Source organism: Hemitrygon akajei, chromosome 10, assembly GCF_048418815.1.
Source record: "Hemitrygon akajei chromosome 10, sHemAka1.3, whole genome shotgun sequence".
In the NCBI taxonomy this organism is placed as follows: domain Eukaryota; kingdom Metazoa; phylum Chordata; class Chondrichthyes; order Myliobatiformes; family Dasyatidae; genus Hemitrygon; species Hemitrygon akajei.
The window spans coordinates 172,790,723-172,814,414 of NC_133133.1; the positions used below are offsets into that span (position 1 = coordinate 172,790,723).

Below are 23,692 nucleotides of genomic sequence, written 5' to 3' on the forward strand. Positions count from 1 at the left end.
CAGGTAAGGACAACTTTAAAATTAGTCATTATCATTTCTTCAGTCTCTGGTCAACAGAAAATTTCCTTACTTTTGGTACATACTGGAATTATCTGTGAGGAAATGCATGCATTAAATTTCAACTGGATTCACAAAAGTTATAATCTGTATGATTTACAGTATTCCAACTTCAATTTTCATTGCATTACATTTTATCAAGATTTTCCATTCAACTGTGCAAGTAAACATGTGCATAATTGTAGGCAAGCTGGTTCTGACTTTACAGGAAGTGTATTTAAAATATTGAAGGTTCTCTTGCAGTCACTCGACTCAACACTCAGAGAAGAAAATGAGAGGGGGAGTGGAGGGAAAAAAAGCGCACACACAGAGACGAAAAGGAGGCGGAGAGAGATATATTCTCTCTCTTAAGGTTTAGAACACAGTACACATAGGAATAGGCTCTTTAGCCCACAATGCCGACATAAACATCTGATAGACAGCCCTCCATTCCATGCCTCTTGAATGTCACTATCCCATCTACCTCCAAAACCACATTATTAACAAACCATTTCAGGCACCTACCACACATCCACCAGTACCAAATAACATTTCTGGACGCTAATTAGGGAACTAAAACAGTTTTACATGACATTAAAATGGGAGAATCACTAAGCCCCAAACAAAGCAATGGCAGTTGTTAAACTGTTTAAAAAGTAATAATTGTATATATTTTTAAAATTGTGCACATTTCATAATTTAACAATCAAATTAAAAAGCCGTTAAAGTGTTTAGCAGCCGGGATACCAGTTAGCGAGCGAGTAGCATTGAGCCTGTGATTCCTTCAAGGTTAGTTACTGGACGCAGCGCACAAAACACTCATCACGAATTGCCCGTTAAACTACCAGTTTTCTCGTTTAATTGTTTTTGGCCCTAACGTGTTTCTCTAAATTCCCCGAAGGAATGAAACACTCCTCTCACACACTCTCTCTCTCTCACACACACACACACACACACACGCACGCACAGATGGGAGTCTCTTCCACCGCAGCCACCATGTTTGTTTCTTAAAACAAACCCCAGAATCACGACGCGGCTCCTCAGGCGCAAATCTGCGACGTTACTGACAAAAAATAAATCCCAGGTCGAACTCGACCGTTCGCCGGCTGTTTTGCGAAGACTACAAATCAAAAGCGATCGCACACTTGTATTTAAAAAAAAAACCCACAAACGCAGCAGCTCAGATTCCCCCGCCCCCCCTCTCTCTCCCCGAGCAGCAGGATGCGAGCAGCCGCCATTTTGTGCGAGGCGAGCTCGGCCGGTGTGTGTGCGAGAGAAGGGGGAGGGGTGTCGTGTAATGGTTGAATAGGGGCACCCCCTCCCGGGGCCCAGGCTGTGGTGGCCGGTCTGCTTGAGACGAGGCGCTATTGTCTCGCTTCTCGGAGGGAGGCTCGAGCCGCTGCTGTTTGGTGCCTCGGCCGCCGCTGCCAGCACCAGCGCCGCCGGGGTGGTTTTATCCCTCTTGTGTGTGTGTGTGTGTCTTTCTCTCTCTCTCCCCCTCCCTTTCGTCTCTGTGTGTGTGTGTGTGTGTGTGCGCTTTTTTTCCCTCCACCCCCCTCTCATTTTTTTTTCTCTGAGAGTGTTGAGTCGAGTGACTGCATGGAGCCGCTTACACCACCGCAGCCTGTGTAACAGCGTCAAAAAGCAGCAGCAACACACACACACACACACACACACACACACATAAACCACAACAGTACCACACAATAGAGAACAAGATGTAAGTTTTCCTTTTGTATTTATTTCTTATTCTTCATCTGGCGATCGAAAGAGTCCCGAATCGGGTCGTTACTCCTTTTTTTCCCCTCTTTTTTTTCATTCCTTCTTAAAACTTTCGTACTCGCTCCACCATCAATGACTGAGCGGCAGTGGAATGGCTCTCTCCTTTAGATATTGAGGGAAGTTTGAGGGGGTTATTCTTTTCCATTTGTTTTTACACACACACGCACCCTACACACACAACACAATAACAACAACAATAACAATGAAAAAGATGGCAAATCCGACGGGGAAATTGCAACCTTTAGAGCCGCGGAGAAAAAGACTGGCGTTCTTGGAGGAGCTGCGGCAATTTCACCAGAACAGAGGGTAAGAAACAGGTATTTTGTACCTGCCTGGGGGAGGGGGGGAATAAAACTTTTTCTGAAATGGAAAACACTTGGCTGATGATCCTCTGCCTTTTTCAGGACGCCTTTTAAAAAGATCCCAATAGTAGGTGGCAAGGAGCTGGATCTTCACGCTCTCTACACCAGAGTCACCAGTCTAGGTGGATTCGCCAAGGTGATTATATTTAGGGAGATGAAATTTTATTTCTTCTCCGGTTCTGGGTGAAAAAATGTATATTGATTTATATTTTTATTTAGTTTCTGCTTGCAAAGATTGTGTGTGAGAGAGATGTAGATGGCATTTGTTGCATGTAAAGACTGCCTGCCTGGCCTGGTGCGTGGGGCTGAGCTGCACTGAGCGCACTTAAGCGAACTCAAAATTAGCGGGCATGTTTAACATCGATAATCGTGAGTGTGCCTGGGGTAGGAAATACTCTTCAGGGGACCGGCTCGCACTATTTGTTTGCCTTTATCCTGGACGGATCGGGTGAGATGGTCCTACGTATTTCTTCGCCGTCTCAGGCTTCGTGCTTCTGATGAAAATCGTAGGCCTCACATTAGGCCCATAGGATCATTAGGACGGAGAAAGTATAACATCTTTATCCTTTTGCATTCTCGTGAAACAAGTAGGTAGATAACTTTAGGTTTAGGAGCTCGTGGTGTAAAATAGTGCCGGTCGCGGTATTTAAATGCGTAAGGTCCTTTTCGATATTTTTATATCTGATAATATGTATACGCATATTAACCAGGAATATTATTTTTGATGCAGGTAACCGATAAGAACAAATGGTCACTGATAACAGAGGAGTTGAACTTTCCTAAAGGTTGTCCAAATGCAGCATTTGCCTTAAAGCAATATTACTTACGGTGAGTTTATTCTTTATGTTTAATATTTCTATTAAATTAGGATAAATTATATTGGAAATACCTCAACAGCTGTATGCATTTCTTTTAAAAGTGCAAGGACTATTGTAGCATAATCATTTCTAAAATGGAAAAGCATTAAGAATGTCTGATTTGTGATTCTCCCGTGTTTTGTTCAAGTGTATTTTGAAGAATTGGACAAACTTGTTGAACAAGTGTACGAAATATTTGTACAGGTGTGTGACCCACTTTTGTGCCGATCTGTGCACATTTTGTATTTACAGCTAGCAGCTAATATATAAGCTACCTGGAAGGCATTAGATAGCCTGATTATGCTAACAAAAATTTTACGGGCTGGTAGTTAGTGAATTTTTGTGACAGAGATGAACTATGTGTTCACGTGAGATTATTTTAATTTTTAAAAATCTGGATAAACATTCATATGTCAGTAGCTCATTCCATGAAAATGTTTGTTGTGCATGTGTGGTATATTTTCGTTGTTTATCTGTTTAAACTTTCTGTTGATACTGTAGTGAGTTCTATGTAAATATCCATATTTTAGGCTATTATGACATGTTAGTCCATTTAGGATTATGTTGATCCTTCTGCCTTTCAAGCAAAAATTAAATAATGCAATTGTCACTGAACAAATCATAGTTTGAAAAAATTTCATTGGCCAATTATGATGGGAAGAAGACAATTTCAGTTTAAAGTTCAAAAGAGGGAATAGTAGTTTAGAACTATTTGGATTATCAGGTAGTTAGGTATGTACATTGCTGGATAACTGTCCAGGCAACTTCTGTGTTTTAAATAAAATATGACACTGAAATTTTTTAACTGGGCTCTGCAAAAACTGTTTTGATTGTTTATGTTAGGGTATTGAAGTCTGGTGGCTAAGGTTCATTTAAAATTATTTTATCCATTTTGAGGGACTGTAACTGTTGAATTCAAGACATTAGATCTCTGGTTTCTTTTCAGTAACTTGTGCCCAGATTTAGCAGTTGAGCAGTATAGCACAAATAATAACTCAAATTTATTTGGAAGCATTAGCAGTAATGAAATTGCCAGGTGTTTCTATGTATGTTCAATTTTATGTGCAAAGCATGAGGACTATGATATTCTTGCATTCAAGTTATGGTTTAAGACTTGTTCTCAGTGATTTGCCATTACTGTGATTTTTAGGAAGCATTTGCTAAATTAGATGTGGCATTTTATTGTTGTAATAGTTTTTGTAATAACTTCCTCATTTAAATTACAGGATTTGATCCATTAATATTTCCACATTTTCATGCTGTTGTAGAATCCAAGTATTTTTCACCTAGTCTTTTTCAAAGGCCGTGTGACATGTATGTTTTCATGCATTAACAAATTTTGATTTGTAAAATTAGTCAAATGTTCCCCATAATAATTCTTGGAAAACCCCTAATGGTTTATACATAAACAAAAGAAAATCTGCAGATGCTGGAAATCCAAGCAACACGCACAAAATACTGGAGGAACTCAGCAGACCAGGCAGCATTTATGGAGAAGAGTACAGTTGACATTTTGGGCCAAAACGTTGACTGTACTCTTTTCCATAGATGCTGAGTTCCTCCAGCATTTTGCCTGTGTTGTTTTAATAGTTTATATGTTGAGCTGTCATAATGTTTCATTAAAGCTTTGTAAGTTTGCAAATTGAATACCAATTGCATGCATATCGGGTGCAAATAGAAATCTGTATTGTTGTTGTACTCCCCCTTTAATTTTCAGCTGCATGAAGAGTGCAGCTTAAAATGAGATGGGGAATATTTAGAATGCATGTTTTTTCATCAAATGCTCACAGTTGTGGTTAGCAGTAAATCTCCTTAACACCATGGTGCAAATTAACACACTTGCTTCTCTGAATTTTCATATGACAGTCGCATTTACAGTATTGAGGGAATCTTTAAAGCATTTTGTTTTAAGTGTATTTTAAAACAGGATGGATTTTTTGATCTAACATAGTTACCAGAAAAGGCCAAAGCATAACACTTGCTTATTCCTCCTCTTGGCTCAAGGTAATGGACTTTGCAGAGTTTTTTTTACAATTTTATTTTTTCCAAAAAGAATGCTGCAGAATTTCTTGTGCTTATGCACTTTCAGACTGAACTTTACATTGAGGCTAGCATTTGAGAAAGGGAAATGTGTGTTTAATTAGTTTCCTGATTCAAAGCAGTATGGTAATCAGCATAAAATAGCAACATTTTAAACTAATTAATGTTAAAGTTCTAAACTCGATTATTTTTTATGGGATTGAACCAGTAACTATACTTTTAATCGTACTTTTGATTTCCATAGTGTATGCTCGGGTTAAACTGCTATGCTTGTGATTTTTTTTGACATGTGCTATCCCAACAGTTTAAAGTGTTTAAGTATATGTGACAAATTCAACTTAGACCATAAGACATAGGAACAGAATTATGCTATCTGGCTCATTGAGTCTGCTCCGCCATTCAGTCATGTCTGATCTTTTTTTTTTAATCTCCTCAACCCCAGTTACTGGCCTTCTCCCCATAACCTTTAATGCCTTGTCCAATCAAGGACCTATCAATCTCTGCTTTAAATACACCCAACGACCTGGCCTCCACATGTGGATGTGGCAACAAATTCCACAAATTCACCACCCTTTGGCTAAAGAAATTTCTCCGCCTCTCTTTTGAAACGGTGCCCCTCTATCCTGAGGCTGTACCCTCTTGTCCTCTCTCATGGGAAACATCCTTTCTGCATCTACTCTGTCTAGGCTTTTCAACATTCAAAAGGTTTCAATGAGATCACTCCTCATCCTTCTGTATTTCAGTGATTACAGACCCAGAACCATCAAATGTTCCTCACGTGATAACCCTTTCATTCCTGGAATCATCCTTGTGAACCTTCTCTGAACCCTCTCCAATGCCAGCACATCCTTTCTAAGGTGAGGGGCCCAAAACTGTTCACAGTACTCAAGGTGATTTAGGTTGTATTCTAGGCCTCTTGAAATGAATGTTAACATGGCATTTGCCTTCTACACCACCGACTCAACCTGCAAGTTAACCTTCAGGGTGTTCTGCACAAGGACACCCAAGTCCCTCTGCATCTCAGATTCGTGGATTTTCTCCCCGTTTAGAAAACAGTCCGTACATTTATTTCTACTACCAAAGTGCATGACCATGCATTTTCCAACATTGTATTTCATTTGCTACTTTCTTGCCTATTCTTCTAATCTGTCTAAGTCCTTTTGCACCCTACCTGTTTCCTCAACACTACCTGCCCCTCCACCAATCTTCATACAAAGCCATCTATTCCATCATCTAAATCATTGATATACGGCATCAAAAGAAGTGGTCCTGGCACCAGCTCCTGTGGAACACCACTAGTCACTGGCAGCCAACCAGACAAGGATCCTTTTATACAACACACACAAAATGCTGGTGGAAACGCAGCAGGCCAGGCAGCATCTGTAAGGAGAAGCACTGTTGACGTTTTGGGCCGAGACCCTTCGTCACCAACATTTTGTGTGTGTTGTTTGAATTTCCAACATCTGCAGATTTCCTCGTGTTTGCTCTTTAAGGATCCTTTTATTCCCACTGGCTGCCTCCTACCAATCAGCCAATGCTCTAACCATGTCAGTAACTTTCCTGTGATAGTGGGCTGTTAACTTGGTAAGCAGCCTCATGTGTGGCACCTTGTCAAAGGCCTTCTGAAAGTCCAAATATACAGCATTCATTGCATCCCCTTTATCTCTTCTACTTGTAATCTCCTCAAATAATTCCAACAGGTTTATCAGGCAGGATTTTCCCTGAAGGAAACCACGCAGATTTTGTACTATCTTGTCCTGTGTCACCAAGTACTCCATCACCGTATCCTTAACAATTGACTCTAAAATCTTCCCAATCACTGAGGTCAGGCTAATTGGTCTATAATTTCCTTTCTGCTGCCTTCCTCCTTTCTCAACAAGTGGAGTAACATTTGCAATTTTCTAGCCCTCTGCAACCATGCCAGAGTCCAATGATTTTTGAAAGATGACTTGTAATGCCACCACAATTTCTAATGCTACCTCTTACAAAAACCTAGGATGCAGTTCATCTGATCTGGGTAATTTATGTACCTTTAGGCCTTTTAGGTTTTTTATTTTCTCTCTTGTAATAGTAACTGTACCCACTTCTCTTCCTTCACTCACTGCACCATCAGGCATACTGCTGGTGTCTTCCACAGTGAACACTGATGCAAAATACTCACTTTGTTCACCAGCCATCTCCTTGTCCCCTGTTATTATTTCTCCTGCCTCATTTTCTAGCAGTCCTATATCCACTCTCATTTATTTTATTTTTAACATACTTGAAAAAACTTTTACTATCCACTTTGATATTATTTGCTAGCTTGCTTTCGTATTTTATCTTTTCCTTTCTAATGATTTTTTTAGCTGCTCTCTAAGTTTTTAAAAACTTCCCAATCTTCTATTTTCCCACTAATTTTTGCTTTGTTGTACGCCCTTTTGCTTTTACAATAGCTTTGACTTCCCTTGTCAGCCATGGTTGTATTATTTTACCATTTGAGTATTTCTTCATTTTTGGAATACATATGTCCTGCACTTTCCTTATTTTCCCCAGAAATGCATGCGATTGCTGTTCTGCTGACATCCCTGCCAGCAGTTCCTTCTAGTTCACTTCGGCTGGCTCCTCTCTCATACCACTGTAATTTCCTTTACTCCACTGATACTGTTACATCAGACTTTACTTTCTCCCTGTCAAATTTCAAGTTGAACCCAATCATATTGTGATCACTGGTTCCTAAGGGTTCTTTTACCTTAAGCTCTCTAATCACCTCCCATTCATTACATAACACCTAATCCAGTATAGCTAATCCCCTAGTAGGCTCAATGACAAACTGCTCTAAAAAGCCATCTCTTAGGCATTCAACAAACTCACTCACTCGAGATCCATTACCAACCTGATTTTCCAATCGACCTGCATGTTGAAATCTCCCATGACTACCATAACATTGCCCCTTTGACTCGCCTTTCTATGTCCTGTTTTAACCTGTAGTTCACCTCCCAGCCACTGTTGGGAGCCCAACAACATCCTTTTACCCTTGCAGTTTCTTGATTCAACATCTTCTGATCCTATGTCACGTCTTTCTACTGATTTAATGCCATTCTTTACCAGTAGAGCCACACCGCCCCCTCTGCCTACCTTCTTATTCCTCTGTTATAATGCATAACCTCGGACATCAGCTCCCAACTACAACCATCCTTCAACCACAGATCAGTGACCTGGCAATCTGTAATACTGCAACAAGATCATGCACCTTATTTCTTATACTATGTGCATTTAGATACAACACCTTGAGTACCGTATTTGCTATCCTTTCTGATTTTGCATCCCTAATGATTTGATACTCAGCCTGTTGGCTGCAACTAAGTCCCATCACCTGCCTGCCCTTCCTGACAGTCTGACTGCGTGCTATCTTTACATTTTTATATCTCTTCTATCCGGAGACCTTTCACTCCGGTTCCCACCCCCCTGCCAAATTAGTTTAATCCTTCCCCAACATCTCTTACAAACCTGCCTGCAAGAATATTGGTCCCCCTCGGGTTCAGGTACAACCTGTTAATTTTGAACAGGTCATACCTCCCCCAGAAGAGATCTCAATCATCCAAGAACCTGAAGCCCTGCCCGCTGCACCAATTTCTTAGCCATGCATTTATCTGCCAAGTCATCCTGTTTCTACTCTCACTGGTGCATGGCACATGCAGCAATCCAGAAATTACTACCCTGGAGGTCTTGCTTCTCAGCTTTAACTTGTGTCAATGTATTTTGTAATTACAGTACCTTTACAGTTGAAGCATTTTTCATGATTGACCGTACTAGTGCATTCAGGTGTACAATTGACATGTTGCTTTAACTGCAGCCTTTGTACATAGACAGATCAGTGTGTCCTAAAGCAGATGTGTAAGATGTCTTATTGACCTAGCTACTCAAATGAATGTTCATCCTAATCTAATGCAGTGTTGTATCTATTTTCTCCATAAACTCTTGTGGGCCAAGCTGCAGTACTAGATCCCTAACTATATTTTGGAGTTTTAAAGTTGCAAGGATATGAAATTGCACAATGTTTTTGCGTGTTGGGGAGGAAGCATTAAGAAGAGGGACGCCTCAAGTCTTAATAAGCTGGTAAGGAAGGCGGGCTCTGTCGTGGGCAAAGTACTGGAGAGTTTAACATCGGTAGCTGAGCGAAGGGCGCTGAGTAGGCTACGGTCAATTATGGAAAACTCTGAACATCCTCTACATAGCACCATCCAGAGACAGAGAAGCAGTTTCAGCGACAGGTTACTATCGATGCAATGCTCCTCAGACAGGATGAAGAGGTCAATACTCCCCAATGCCATTAGGCTTTACAATTCAACCGCCAGGACTTAAGAACTTTTTAAAAGCTATTATTAATGCTTTTTGAGATAGTGATTTAGATGCATATCATTTTTTTTACTGAGTTAAGTATTGTATGTTATTAGTTTTGCTACAACAAGTGTATGGGACATTGGAAAAAAAGTTGAATTTCCCCATGGGGATGAATAAAGTATCTATCTATCTATCTATCTTTAGTACTGTTTCATTATATCTTGTTTTGAAAAACTTCCATTTTAAGTTTATAGATCATAGCAAGTAATCTGCATAAGATTTTATGCAGAGTTATATAATTATCATATACCTATCTAAATTCAGAGATTGAGACCATAAGACATAGGAGCAAAATTAGGCCATTCAGTCTGCTCCGCCACTGCATCATGGCTGATTTATTATCTCTCAACTCCATTCTCCTTTTTCTCCATTACTTTTGATACCTTGACTAATCAAGAACAGTCAACCTATAAAGTGACCCTTTACAGGCAGCAAACAAAACTACGAACAATTCTATTAATTGCACTTTTTTTTCTGGACTATGATCACTGCAATTTACAGCTTGTAATTTCCCCTTGGGAGTTGTGCTTTGGAATCATCTGTACAACCTAGCATTTTTGCAGTATCCTGGAGGATCTGTGAACTGGACTCTCAATAATGTAGGTACAGCTGTGGTGGCCTTTGCTGGAGTGGACTTGTGGCTGGATCAAAGTGGTGGGGGCCTGGCCTGAGATTTGAAAAGCAAACATGTTTGGCCATTGCTGGAGCGGACTTGGGGTTGGATCGAAGTGGTGGGGTCTGGGCCCAAGTTCGAAACACAAACCAATGTTTCGCTGATTTAAGTGCTGAGCCAGATTGAAAAGGTAGAAGGCTGCGGTAGAAGGACAAGCTGGTGTTCAGCTTACTACTACACATGGTTTACTTGTATTAGTGGTGAACTATCTTTGCAGCTGCAGCCTGCAACTATTGGCACTCATCTCGGTGTTGATCTGGCTCCATTCTGTGGCCTGTAGCCATCGGGCTCCTGGACCGGCTTTACTCGCCTCAGCATTTAACTGGCTCTGTGGTTGCGGACTCGCTTTCAGTGACTTTACAGTTCACGTTCCATGTTATTTGTTTACTTTTTTATTGTTTGCATGATTTGTTCTTTGATTTTTGCACATTGGGTGTTTGACAGACTTTGTGGTTTTTTTAATGGGTTCCATTGTTTTTTGTGGCTGGCTGTAAGAAGATGAATCTCAAGGTTGTATAAAGTTTAATACTTTGAAATAGACCCAAAGACTTGGCCACTTTGGGAATGAATTTCACAGATTCACCACCCTCTAGCTAAATAAATTCTCCCTCATCTCTGTTCTAAATGGATGTCCCCATAATCTGAGGCTGTGCCCTCTGGATTCTCCCACTATGGGAATCATTCACTTCCCTGTCGCTAACTAGACCTTTCAATATTCGATAGGTTTCAAAAGATCAACCCCCCCCCCACCATTCTCCTGAACTCCAGCAAGTGCTGGCCCAGAGCCATCAAAGATTCCTCGTATTTTAACTCTTTCACCCTGGAATCATTCTCAGGAACCTCCTCTGGACCCTCTCTAATGTCAGCACATCATTTCTTAGATAAACGGCCCAAAACTGCTCACAATACTCCAAGTGTGATTTGACCAATGATTTTTAAAGCCTCAGCATTGTATCTTGCTTTTATGTTCTCTCAAAATGAATGCTAACATTGTATTTGCTTTCCTTACCACCGATTCAACCTGCGAAGTAATCTTTAGGGAATCCTCCACAAGGGCTCCCAGACACCATTGCACCTCACACTTTTGAATTTCCTCTCCATTTAGAAAATTGTCTGCACCTTTGTTCCTTCTAACACTTCCCTACACAAAATTCCATCTGGCATTTACTTGCCCATTCTCCTAAATTGTCTGTGTTACTGCAGACTTCCTACTTCCTCAACGCTACCTGTCCTTCCATCAATCTTCGTATCATCAAAAATACCATCAATTGTTATTCAAATCATTGACATATAATCTGAAAAGAAATGTCTCAAAACTGACCACTGTGGAACAGCACTAGTCGCTGGCAGCCAATCAGAAAAGGCCCCCTCTATTCCCACTTTTTCCCTCATGCTATTTGGCCAATGTTCTGTAAATGCTATTATATTTACTGTACTGCCATGGGCTCTTATTAAGCAGACTCATGTGTCACCTTGTCAAAGGCCTCTGAAAATCTAAGTGAACAACATCCACTGACTCTTCTTTGTCTTCTTAACCCACTGATTCCCCTCTGCCTGTAATTTCCTCAAAGAATTCCAACAGATTTGTCAGGCAAGATTTTCCCTTAAGGAAACCATGCTGACTTTAGCCTATTTTATCATGCGCCTCCAAGTATCCTGAAATCTTTCTTAATAATGAACTCCAACATCCAACATCAGTTGGGTCAGGCTAACTGGCCTACAATTTCCTTTCATCTGGCTTCCCTCTCTTAAAGAGTGGGGTGACATTTGCAACTTCCACATCCTCCGAAACCATTCCAGAATCTAGTGATTCTTGAAAAGTCAGTACTAATGTCTCCTCAATCTCTTCAGCTTTCTCTTTCAGAACTCTTGGGTGTAGTTCATCTGATCCAAGTGACTTATCTACCTTCAAACCTTTTAGCTTCCCAAGCATCTTCTCCTTAGTAACATCAACTAAACTCACTTCTGCCTCCTGACACTCTTGAATTTTTGGTATTGTGCAGTTGTCTTCCACAGTGAAGAGTGATACAAAATGCTTATTTAGTTCATCTGCCATATTTTTGTTTCTCCATTGCTACCTCTCCAGCATCATTTTCCAATGGTCTAATTACTTTCACTTTTGCTTTTTATATATCTGAAAAAAAATCTCTTGTATTCTCTTTTGGCTAGTTTACCTTCACATTTAAAGTATAAAGTGTAGTTTGTAAAGTTAATAAAGTAGAATTTAGTATATGACTCCATCTCCCACGCAGTCATAGGTTTTTTACTTTTGGTTTATTGGACTATTTGAGTATCTGTATACAGAAAATAATTTTTATCCATTACTTTCTGATGATGATGCTGCTTTCCTGTGACAGTGTTTCACGTAGATGTGCTCAATGGTGGGGTGGGCTTTACCTGTGATAGGCTGGGGCATATCCATTACTTTTTGTAGGATTTTCTGTTCAAGGATGCCTCCATACCAGGCTATGATGCAGCCATTTAATATACACTCCACCATGTGTCTATAGAAGTTTTAGACGTTATGCTGAATCTTCGCAAACTCGTAAGGAACTACAGGCGCTACTGTGGTTTCTTCATTGTTGCACAAGTGTTCTGGGCCTAGAACAGGTCCTCAAAAAAATCCACCAGAATTTAGAGTTGCTGCTCTTCTCTACCTCTGATCCTCTGTAGTCTGCTCATGGACCTCTGATTTCCTTCTGAAGTCAATGGTCAGCACCTTGGTCTTGCTCACATTGAGTAAGAGGTTGTTATGGCATTACTTGGCTAGCTTTTCAATCTCCCTCCAATCTTAAGAGTTGTCCTAAATAAGTGGCTGTCTCAATTAACCAATGGCCCAATTAACTGGAATGCATTGTACTTGTGTTCTTTGGTATGCAGATGCTTTCCAAAGGGCATGTTCAGTTTAAAAGTTACTTGCCTGTTACAAGTAGCTGATTATGTGTTTATACTGCTTGACCTGATGAATATTTGCAGTTCTTGTTCTCATTGATAACTTGTACTACTAATTGTATCCTTGATATTTCAAACATACTGTCTGACAGACGGTAAGAAATGATGTCTGCCTGTACATAGTAGTTCTCATCATTTATATGAACTGAGCATGCAAGTTTAAACAGTGCATTAGAATAACAAATCTGATCAAATGTTCTGAAAGCATTTTTTTTCTTGCATCCTTTTGCAGAATTCTAAACTGACATTCAAACACTTGTTAAATGAGTTTCTTCATGATGTTTTGTTAATTTTCATCTGTGTCACTTCGGTACTTAGTAATTGATTTAGAACTTGTTGATTAGTTGGCAAGTTTTGCTCGGACAGCCTTAATTAAAATCCGGTACAACATTGTTTAAGTTGAATATTCTCAATATATCGTCTTTAAATATTAGAAAATTTGATGAGCTAAGTCATTGCATAGAAATAAATTTTATATTCAATCATGCTGTCTCATTTTTGAAAACTGGGGGGTGTGGGGAGGTAATATTTATCTACCTTGAAGGGAGAAACAAGTGGATACACGAACATTCAGCAGAATAATATACTGAACCTGATCAGAGTATGTTGGATTTGAAATTTCTGCTAAACTTTCATTATATTTCAAAGGTGAGTTTAGCAGTCTTGCATCTTTTAGTAATCCCTCTTCAGAAATTAGCATTTAAAATCTAGATTGATATTCCAGAACAACACAGCTGTTCATACAAAATGCTTGAGGAACTCAGCAGACCACGCAGCATCTATTGGAAAAGAGTAGAGTTGACGTTTTGGGCCAAGACCTTTCATCAGAATTGGAGAAAAAAAGATGAGTATATTTAAAAGGTGGTGGGTAGGGGAGGGAGAAACACCAGGTAATAGGTGAAACCAGGAGGGGGAGGCGTGAAGTAAAGAGCTGGAAAGTTGATTGGTGAGAGAGATATAGGGCTGGAGAAGGGGGACTCTGATAGGAGAGGACAGGAGGCCATGAAAGAAAGGAAAAGGGTAGGAGTACCAGCGGGAGGTGATACGCAGGGAGATGAGGTGAGAGAAGGAAATGGGAATGGTAAAGGAAAGGGGTGGGGGCAATTATCAGAAGTTCGAGAAATTGATGTTCATGCCATCAGGTTGGAGGCTACCCAGACTGAATATAAGGTGTTGCTTCTCCAAACTGAGTGTGGCCTCATCGTGGCAGCAGAGAAAGCCATGGACTGACATATTAGAATGGGAATGGAAGAAAGAATTGAAATGGGTGGCCACTGGGAGATCCCGCTTTTTCTGGCGGATGGAGTGTAGATTCTCAGCATACTGATCTCCCAATCTACGTTGGTTCTCACTGATTATACAGGAAGCCACACCGGAACACTGGACACAGTATATGACCTCAACAGACTCACAGGTCTGTTGTCACCTCGCAGCCACCTCAGTTGGAAGGACTTTTTGGGGCCCTGACTGGTAGTGAGGGAGGAGGTGTAGGGGCAGATGTAGCACTTGTTCCACTTGCAAGGGTAGGTGCCAGGAAGGAGATCAGTGGGGAGGGATGAATGGACAAGGGAGTTGCATAGGGAGTGATCCCTGCAGAAAGCAAAAAGTTGGTGGGGGGGGGTGGGGGAGATGGATCCCCACAACAAGCACTTTTGGAGATGGCAGAAGCTACGGAGAATTATGTGCTGGACTCAGAAGCTGGTGGGGTGGTAGGCAAGGATATGAGGAACCCTATCCCTGATGGGGTGAGGGCAAATGTGCACAAAATGGAAGAGATGTGGTTGAGGGCTGCGTTGATGGTGGAGCAAGGGAAGCCCTTCCTTTGAAGAAGGAGGTCAACTCCTTAAGTTCTGGAATGAAAAGCCTCATCCTGAGAGCAAATGTGGTGGAGGCAGAGGAATTGAGAGAATGGGTTGGTATTTTTAAAAGTAGTAGGCTGCTGTTGATCCCATGGTATCATGGGTTTGTGACTCTGGTGGTCTGTGTACTCACCGAGGCGCAAGCCTGGGCAGGGAGATTTGAAGAACCGGCTGTTGCTCATGCAGCAGGTTCCCCTCTCCACGTCACTGATGTAGTCCAAGGGAAGGGCAAGTGCCGATACAGCTTTGCACCAATGTCATCGCAGAGGCTGCTAGAGTGAAGTTGTAAACAACATCAAAATGTCTTAGGGACCCCGGCTTCAGATTTCTTCCTAGAGGTTTACTCCTGAAGCCTTTCCCATGGGTGAGTATGGCTGCAAGGCAGCGGAGGTTTAAAATCAAAAGTTTTCCTTCTAGGCAGGCTGCCATCCAAGGCTGACGAGCCCCAACTTCCTGAAGCAACTGGCTTTGAGGTGCCGGTGGTCTGCCTTTGCCCCTTCTCTTGTCAGTAGAAACAATTCCACCAGACCTAGTAGCTTGGCCACAAGTGAAGGCTAAGAGTTGGACTTGGTTGTCAGAGGCTGTCAGTCGCACGCTATTTGGGGCACTTTAAAGGTATGGGAACTTATCCCCACTATCACTCCCGGCTATGACAACCTTAGGAACCTTTTACAAGTTACGCCCTGGGAAGAGGTATAGTCTAGGTAGCTGTGAGAGTCTGTAGGTTTATAATAGACATCAGTAGATAAGCTGTCTCTAGAGATAAAGACAGAATGATCGAGGAAGGGGAGGGAGGTGTCAGAAATGCACCAGGTGAAGGCAGGGCGGAAGTTGGAGTCAAAGATGATGAAGTTGACAAGCTCTGCATGGATACAGGAAACAGCACCAATGCAGTAATTGCTGTTGCTTAGGAAAAGTTAGAGAATGACACCAGTTTAGGCTTAGAATATAGACTGTTCCACATAACTAACAAAAAGGCAGACATTTCTGGGACCCATGTGGGGACCCATGCGAGTATCCATGGCTACTATACCTTCTGTTTGTAGGAAGTGGGAGGAGCCAAAGGAGGAATTATTGAGTGAGGACATGTTCTGCCAGACAGAGGAGAGTGGTGATGGAGGGGAACTGGTTGGATTTGATGTCCAGAAAGAAACAGAGAACTTTGAGGCCTTCTTGGTGTGGGATGGCAGTGTATAGGAGCTGGACATCTATGGTGAAATTAAGAGGCTTGGGGCCAGGGAACTTAAAATCGTTGAAAAGATTAAGAGTGTGTGAAGTGGCATGGGTGTAAGTAGGAAAGGACTGAACCAGGTGGTATAAAACTGAGTCGATGTTTGCAGATATGAGTTCAGTGGGGTAGAAACAGTGGGTCTACCTGTTAAGGTAGGTTTGTGGATCTTGGGTAGGAAGTAGAAACAGGAGGTGTGTGATGAGGGAATTAAGGTTTGTGGCAGTGGATGGTAGATCCTCAGGTTTATAAGGTCAGTGATGGTATGTGAGACAATGTCCTGGTGCTCCTTAGTGGGATCCTGTTCGAGGGGTAAGTAAGAGGAAATGTCTCGGAGTTGCTGTTGGGCTTCAGCAAGGTAGAGATCAGTCTGCCAGACTGCTATAGCATCCATCTTATCTGTGGGTTTGATGGTGAGGTAATGATTAATGGAGAGCAGAGCATTTGGAAGGAGTGAGGTTAGAATGGGAGAGAGGAGTGCTGAAGTTGAGATGGTTGATGTCCTGTAGACAGTTGCCAATGAAAAGGTGTAGAGTAGTTAGAAGATCAGAGTGGGGTGTCCAAGAAGAGGAGGAGGGTGAAGATGGGAGAAGAGGTAATCAGTGCGAGATGGAGAGCCCTCGAAGAAGGCATGGAGATGGAAGTGTGAGAAGAGCTCAGCATAATGATGGGCACAGAGCTCACTGAGGTCTGGGAGCAGGCGGATAAAGATGAGGCCCTTCCTGAGGACAGAATGTTACATGGCCCTTATTACAGTTGTCGCTGGGATTTGTAGGCAATGTTGAACAGAGGCCCTGTTAGGATTCTCAGAGATGTATAAGACCTCTGGGTGACTTGAAGGAAACAATAGACTTTCATTTTTAGTACACTAGCTGCATTATCATTTAAGTCCTATAGCAAGTTGTGTGGGTATTGCTATTTGTGAGAACTTGCTATATTTCCTACATTTTGTGAAAGTGTACAATAAACTTTTTTGTCAAAACTGTTCATTAAAGTCAAATGCTTGAGTTTAGTGATAAAACCTTAAGAGAAAACTTGGAAAAATGTTGTGATTTAACTGACTGGTCAGCAGCAGATGCTTTTAGGTAAATGATGGGCTGTGTAGGTGCTAAGTGAGTACTTGTGAAATTAGTCTTGACTACTGTTATTTCTAATTTTGAATAATCATAGATTTATACAGCAAGGAAGCTGGTGTTTTAGACTTATCTGTGTCTTTCTGAGCCTTTCTTACATTTGGCCCACATCCCTTTTCTTAACTTATCTATGTACCTCTTTAAATGTTTTTTTAAGTATGATTATACCCACCTCTACCACTATTTCTGGAGGTTTATTCCATATACCCACCATCCCCTATGTGGGAAAACGTGCTTCTCAGATCCTCTCTAAATCTCATCTTACCTTTAGCCCTATGGCCTTTAGATGTAAACTCTGCTGCCCCGGGGGGAAAAGGGCTGACAGTCCAACATATCTATGCCACTCATGATCTTATAAATCTCCTAAGATTTTTCATTCTTTTCAGTCATTTTCATTCCAGGGAAAACGGTCCTAGCCTGACCAGTCTCTCTTTATAACTAGCCCTCTAGCCCTGGCAACATCCTGGTGAATCATTTTGCACTCTCTTCAACTCCCTATAGTACATTGACCAGAACTGTGCACAATATTCCAGGTACAGTCTCAACACTATCTTGTCTAGCTGTAGCATGACATCCCAACTCTTGTACTCTGCACCATCCAGTGAAGACAAATGTGTTGTATGTATTAACTACCTTATCTACTTAGTTTGCAATTTTTTTCCATTGAATTATGTACTTTTAGAAGCATATAGCCAGTAAATTGGGTTCAAACTTCCATGCAAACTATCTATCTGGAACAAAAATAAGAGTGTATTGACTATTGAGGCTGCTGAGGATCAGTTACGGCCAGGTTTTTATAGGGCTCTAGTCCTATAATTATCTAGATGTTCAGAAAAATTTAAATAAATTAAAGATTGATGTTCATGTGAACATTGCAATTCTCATTGTCTTTAGCTTCTGATGCAGAATTTGGGTTAGAGTCAGTCATACAATATAGAAACAGATCCTTTGGCCTAACTTATCCATTGAAGGTGGTCCTATTTGCCTCTGTTTGGCTCAAATCCCTCTAAAGTTTTCCAACCAGGGGTTCCCAACCTGGGATCCACAGACCCCTCAGTTAATGGTAAGGGTCCATGGCACAAAAAAGGTTGGAAACCCCTGATCTAAATGTTTCTTACTGATATACTTGTTAAAGTATATTTTAAAAGTTTCATAAAGGGTAGTATTTGAGCACGAGTGAAAAAGAATCTTTGGCACTAGTTAAACTGTTCCTACATTGGGAAGTAGATATAGTTTAACTCATGCCAAAGATTCTATAGGTCACAATATGTTAGCAATACTTCTGTATCAGTCAGGAGTAGTGGGTATTTATGACAAAGAAGATCATAAGTGATTTTAGGCTTCACACAGACCTAGCAAATTAAAATTACAAAGCTAGTTCTAATGCACTCAAGCAATGCACTCAAGATGGCTTTCTTGCAGTGAAACATGTTTTAGATATTGGTATTTATAATGTGTATTTCATTAGTAATCTCATATTTAAATAAGTCTCTGGGGGTGAGTGATCAAAAGATGACAGGGTTATCATTCTTGCTGGATATAAAATTCTGAATCTAGAATCTTGTGCTTGAGAATGTCTAAACAAGGCAAGTTGTTTGAAGTAGATCAAGAAATTCAGATTAAAGCTATAATGCTTGTAGATACACATAACAAATATTCAAGTAAAATGTAATAATTCTTTTTAAATGTGTATTAGGAAATAAAGGCATACTCAAAAAAAACCTATGTTTGGCTAAGTTTAAAGTGGGTATTAGATTGAAAGTTGTATAGCAAAACCTATGGGCCTGGAGAACTAAGTTAATTTTAGGAACTAGAGAAAGATGGTTTAAAAGAAAAGGTGAGAACATTTATGTATGTCAGCTTAACAAAAATAAGAAATGGACTACATCTTTGTTTTGCTATTTAAGCTGTTATTAATACAAATTATAAATATCTGCCACAGGTATATTATAAGAGCAGTAAAATAAATGTTCCTTTGGAAGCTAAAGTAGGAATTAAGGAGGGGGGTGTGAAGTGGCAGGGAAAGGAATTAACAAACCCTTTCCATCTGTCTTGGTAAAACACTAAAAACATTGTAGAATAGTGGGTAACCAAACAAAAATGAAAGTAACAAAACAGCATCACTGGAGCGAAAAATTGTTTGGTGATCTAGATAGGCTAAAATGTCCACATAATGGCTTGTAGACCTGGTGCAAGCTTTGGTTGTGTTTGTTTTTTGCTGGCTTCTGGAAAGGCCCCAGCATTCAAGAAAGCAGTACTTGTAATATTTTTGCTCAAAGAAACTACATTTTCGTTGATAAAATGCTGTTAATCAAGAAAGTAATAAAATAACGCTATGCCTAGTCATATTGTTTCTTGAATAAGTGTGAGTTTTGTACAAGGGAAATGGCATTTGCCTTTTGGAATATAGCTTTAACAATGTCACTTGCAGCATGGGTAAAGGGGAACCAGTGGGTGTGATGTGTTTGGATATCTGGGAGGCATTTGATTAAAGCACTATACAAAGGCTCATGGGATTGAGATAATTGGATGGGAAGCAGAGAATTGGGATTAACAAGACATTTTTCTGGCTGGCAATTAATTAGTGGGGCTTCAGTGCTGGGGCTTTGATTATTTGAAATCCTGATTGACCTGGAGGAAAGGATTGAGTGGGATGTAATACTCAGTTTGTGGGCAATACAATGGCAGTGCTGGAAGAATAGAGTTTAGAGTCTGCTAAGGGATGTAGACTGGCTAAATGAGATGTGTGGTGGTGGTGGGAAGGGGTGGGGTTGGGCCTAGAAGGCAGGTGGGAGTGCAATGTTCATAAATTCTCAGGTTACCCATTCTGTTGGGAAGATGCCAAAAAGCATGAAATGTATGTGATAGTTAAATGTTGATGTTAGAGAATTTTTATTGTGCTTTGCAAATAAAATCCAGTGCAGTAACACTGGTAAGCCTGTCTGACTGGATGGAAATCCTGATAGTCATTTGAAGGAGGTAAAAAGTACTTTTCCCTCCGCTAGCTTTCAGGTCACCCTTGGGCAAGGTGTAGCACCTGCTTAGCCTCCACCCTGCCTCCTCAAATCAAGGTCTCGTGAAACCATGGGAGCAGGTGGTGGATGGTCATATGAGCAGCTGGTGCATATCACAAGTCCTGGTTATGCAATCACTGATGCCAGGTAGACAATCTCTGAAGAGTATTGATAATGGCTGGGGTCACCCATCTTGTAAAGACGCTGCCCAAGAGAAGACAATGGCAAACCATATCTGTTGGAAACAATTGCCAAAAACAATCATGGTTATGGAAAGATCATGATTGTCCATGTCATACAACATGGCACATGATGATGATATTACCTTTAAACTTACTGGGTTCAGTGGGAAATTAATTATAATACTGCAATATCTTGATCAATAACCTTGAATTAAAAATGTAAAGTTGGGATTATTAAGAATGCCAAGCAGTACTCTATAAAATATGAAAGTTTAGCACCAGAGGTCCAAATGTATTAGTTTATTGGAGTCTGATAGTATGTAGTTACAATCAACAATTAGAGAGAAAAATGGTCATTGTCCTTTATTGAAGAGGAGAAGGAATTGGATCCCATCTGGAATGCTGTGTACAATTTTGCACTCTTGAGTACATTCACACTTTTTAGAGTGCAGCAAAGAGTCACTGGATTGACTTGGAATGAGAGAGTTGTCATACGAGTAAAGAATGAACAGTTCAGAAGATAACATTGTGTTATCTGGCAGGGCTGTTCTGTGAGGATGTTTCCTGTGAGTCTAGAAATTGGGGCATGATCTCAGATTAGGAAGTGTTTGGAATTTCCTCTATTAGCCTATAGTTACTGAGTCTTGAATATTAAGTATATTCAAGCTGTCAGTTTGGACAGTATTGTATTTTGTGGAGATTGGCCTCCACTTTTGCATACAAAAATAAGATCAATTCTAACCTTATTGAATAATGGAGCACATTCAGGGGATTTCATGGCTTTCTTTTCTTTATTATTTGTGCTACTATGATGAATTTGCATGTTATCCAAATCAAATGAAAAATATATTAATGATACAGGAAAAAATGTTATGCATTTCATACATAGTTGCATAATTTACAGACCCAGATATATGTCAGAGATTAAATGTTGCATATTGGATTGTGACTTTTCTATCTTAACTTTTCTGCTCTTAGACTTTCTTGTGGGGGAAACTTAAATATGACAAAATTGAGGGCTATTATTTCTATCTTTAATAGGTATCATTTATAGTATGGTAGATTCCAATTAATGGGGACTCATGGGGATCAGTACATTTTGGTCCAATCAAGAAGCTGTTCCAATTAGCCTAAGTTTTAAGGAATTAGTTAAAAAGTTATAAAAATATAAACTACCATTTAACTGTGTAACAAATTATGTATTTAAGTGAAGTACAGAGCAAATTAGAACCCTACTAATACTGCTACAGTACTATAAAACTGTATTAGTTCCTAATAATTATCGATGGAAGAACTCATCTAGTGTACGCTGCTGTGTCCTTTTGACTATAAATGATCAAAATCAATGCAGACACCTAGTTCAGATAATGCTTTATGCCTGCATGTAATGTTTTAGATGATTGCAACCTCCAAATCTTCATTTTCATTGTAGCATTCAAGATGATTGTCAATACCTTCAAATTCTTAGTAATTCCTAACTTGTTGAAGTAATGAAATCATTTGATTTTTCACTCAGTGCCATTTCTGGCATCTCCAAGTCTGAATGCTTAAGCAAAACAGTTCTAAATTGTATTTCTGTTTATTATTTGCCAACTCGCAGTGACAAAAATCACTACTCTTTGAACATAAACATGCAAGTTGTTTTGTATGGCATGGCCTGGGAGGGAACATGCAAGTGATGCTATTTAAAAACTTAATTCTAAGCACTGTGTAGTGTGTCTATCTGCTATATAACCCTAATACATATGACTGACACTAGTTAGAAAATGTTTGGCAACCATCTTCTGCTCAAATTAAGTGGTACAATGTCCCAAATAAACAAAGGGCAAACCGGCTACTTCCTTGATTTTGTTATCATTCTTTTAAGAGCTGTCCAAAATAAATGGCTGCCCTGATTAACCGATGGCCCAATTAATGGAATCCACTGTGTTGATAATATTTTCAGACAAAGGGTCCATTGACCTGAAACATCAATTCTATTTCAAGTGCTGTCTGACCTGCTTTACAGTGTTTGCAGTTTTGTTTCTGATTACCTATACCGTGTTTTGTTTTATTTGAAAGTTAACATACTCCTTCCTTTGTTTAGTACTTTTATACCACATTTTCGTTAAGAATTCCCATTCAAAGTTAAGACACATGAAGTAGCTGTTTTAAAGACACACATTTCATTTGAGAATTTTTAAAATCAATGCTAGTTAATATATTCACAAAGTCCAAAGTTGTCAAGATGCTAAAATATTTTTAAGAACAGGGTTGTTGTAACCTGAAGTAGGAACCTAGCCAGTGCTTTTAGCTTTACAAGTGTAGACAATAGACAATAGGTGCAGAAGTAGACCATTCGGCCCTTTGAGCCTGCACCGCCATTCTGAGATCATGGCTGATCATCTACTATCGATACCCAGTTCCTTCCTTGTCCCCATATCCCTTGATTCCCCTATCCATAAGATACCTGTCTATCTCCTTCTTGAAAGCATCCAGAGAATTGGCCTCCACTGCCTTCTGAGGCAGTGCATTCCGCACCCCCACAACTCTCTGGCAGAAGAAGTTTTTCCTTAACTCTGTCCTAAATGACCTACCCCTTATTCTCAAACCATGCCTTCTGTACTCAGAGGTGTTATAATAAATAACAAAACTATTTATTTGTTTAACCCGTATGATGTACAGACTTTTTGGAAAGAGAATTTTAAAAGACAATGCAAGTGACAAAGGTAAATTTGAGTCAGTAAATAGTTTTTGTTTTATAGAATCTGAAGGTTGAAATTTGTACTTCAGTAATGTGATTTGGAGATAATTTCGAAACAAAATAACCTAGGAAGGAAGAGCAACTGAAGTTGCTAAGGTGTCAGAAGTTGCCTAGGTGTCCATGCTAAGTCTTTCTCATTCCATCTTTCCTTTTTGCTAGTGCAGATAATTAGTTGGACAAAGGGAAGTGTAGCTTGAAATAGATCATCTGTTTTATTGTCATCAAAGCATAAAAGTCGCCTCAAATTCAACTTCCATCACCTGGTAAATGATTACAGAATACTTTGTCATTTCATTCAGTAATATCCCTTAATTGTCTGAATATGGAACTTAGAATCCTACAGCATATTACAGGCTCTTTGGCCCAAATTGTTGTACCGATCATCCCTGGAACTTCCCTACTGCACAGCCCTCTATTTTTCTAAGCTCCATATACATATCTGATTCTCTTT

At 40.1% G+C, this 23,692-nt stretch overlaps 1 protein-coding gene across 2 annotated transcripts in view; it reads left to right on the forward strand.

Annotated features, from left to right (window-relative positions):
- Window positions 1-1,274: 1,274 nt before the first annotated feature.
- Window positions 1,275-23,692, forward strand: part of arid2 (AT-rich interactive domain 2) — a 126,945-nt gene continuing 104,527 nt past the window's right edge. Inside the window, exons 1-3 of one of the 2 annotated variants that reach the window (XM_073059721.1) lie at window positions 1,275-2,124; window positions 2,223-2,316; window positions 2,911-3,008. In XM_073059721.1, the coding sequence (XP_072915822.1) occupies window positions 2,021-2,124; window positions 2,223-2,316; window positions 2,911-3,008 (296 nt within the window). In that variant the 5' untranslated portion in view covers window positions 1,275-2,020. The remainder of the gene's footprint in view (window positions 2,125-2,222; window positions 2,317-2,910; window positions 3,009-23,692) is intronic. The other variant, XM_073059720.1, reaches the window with a different exon arrangement.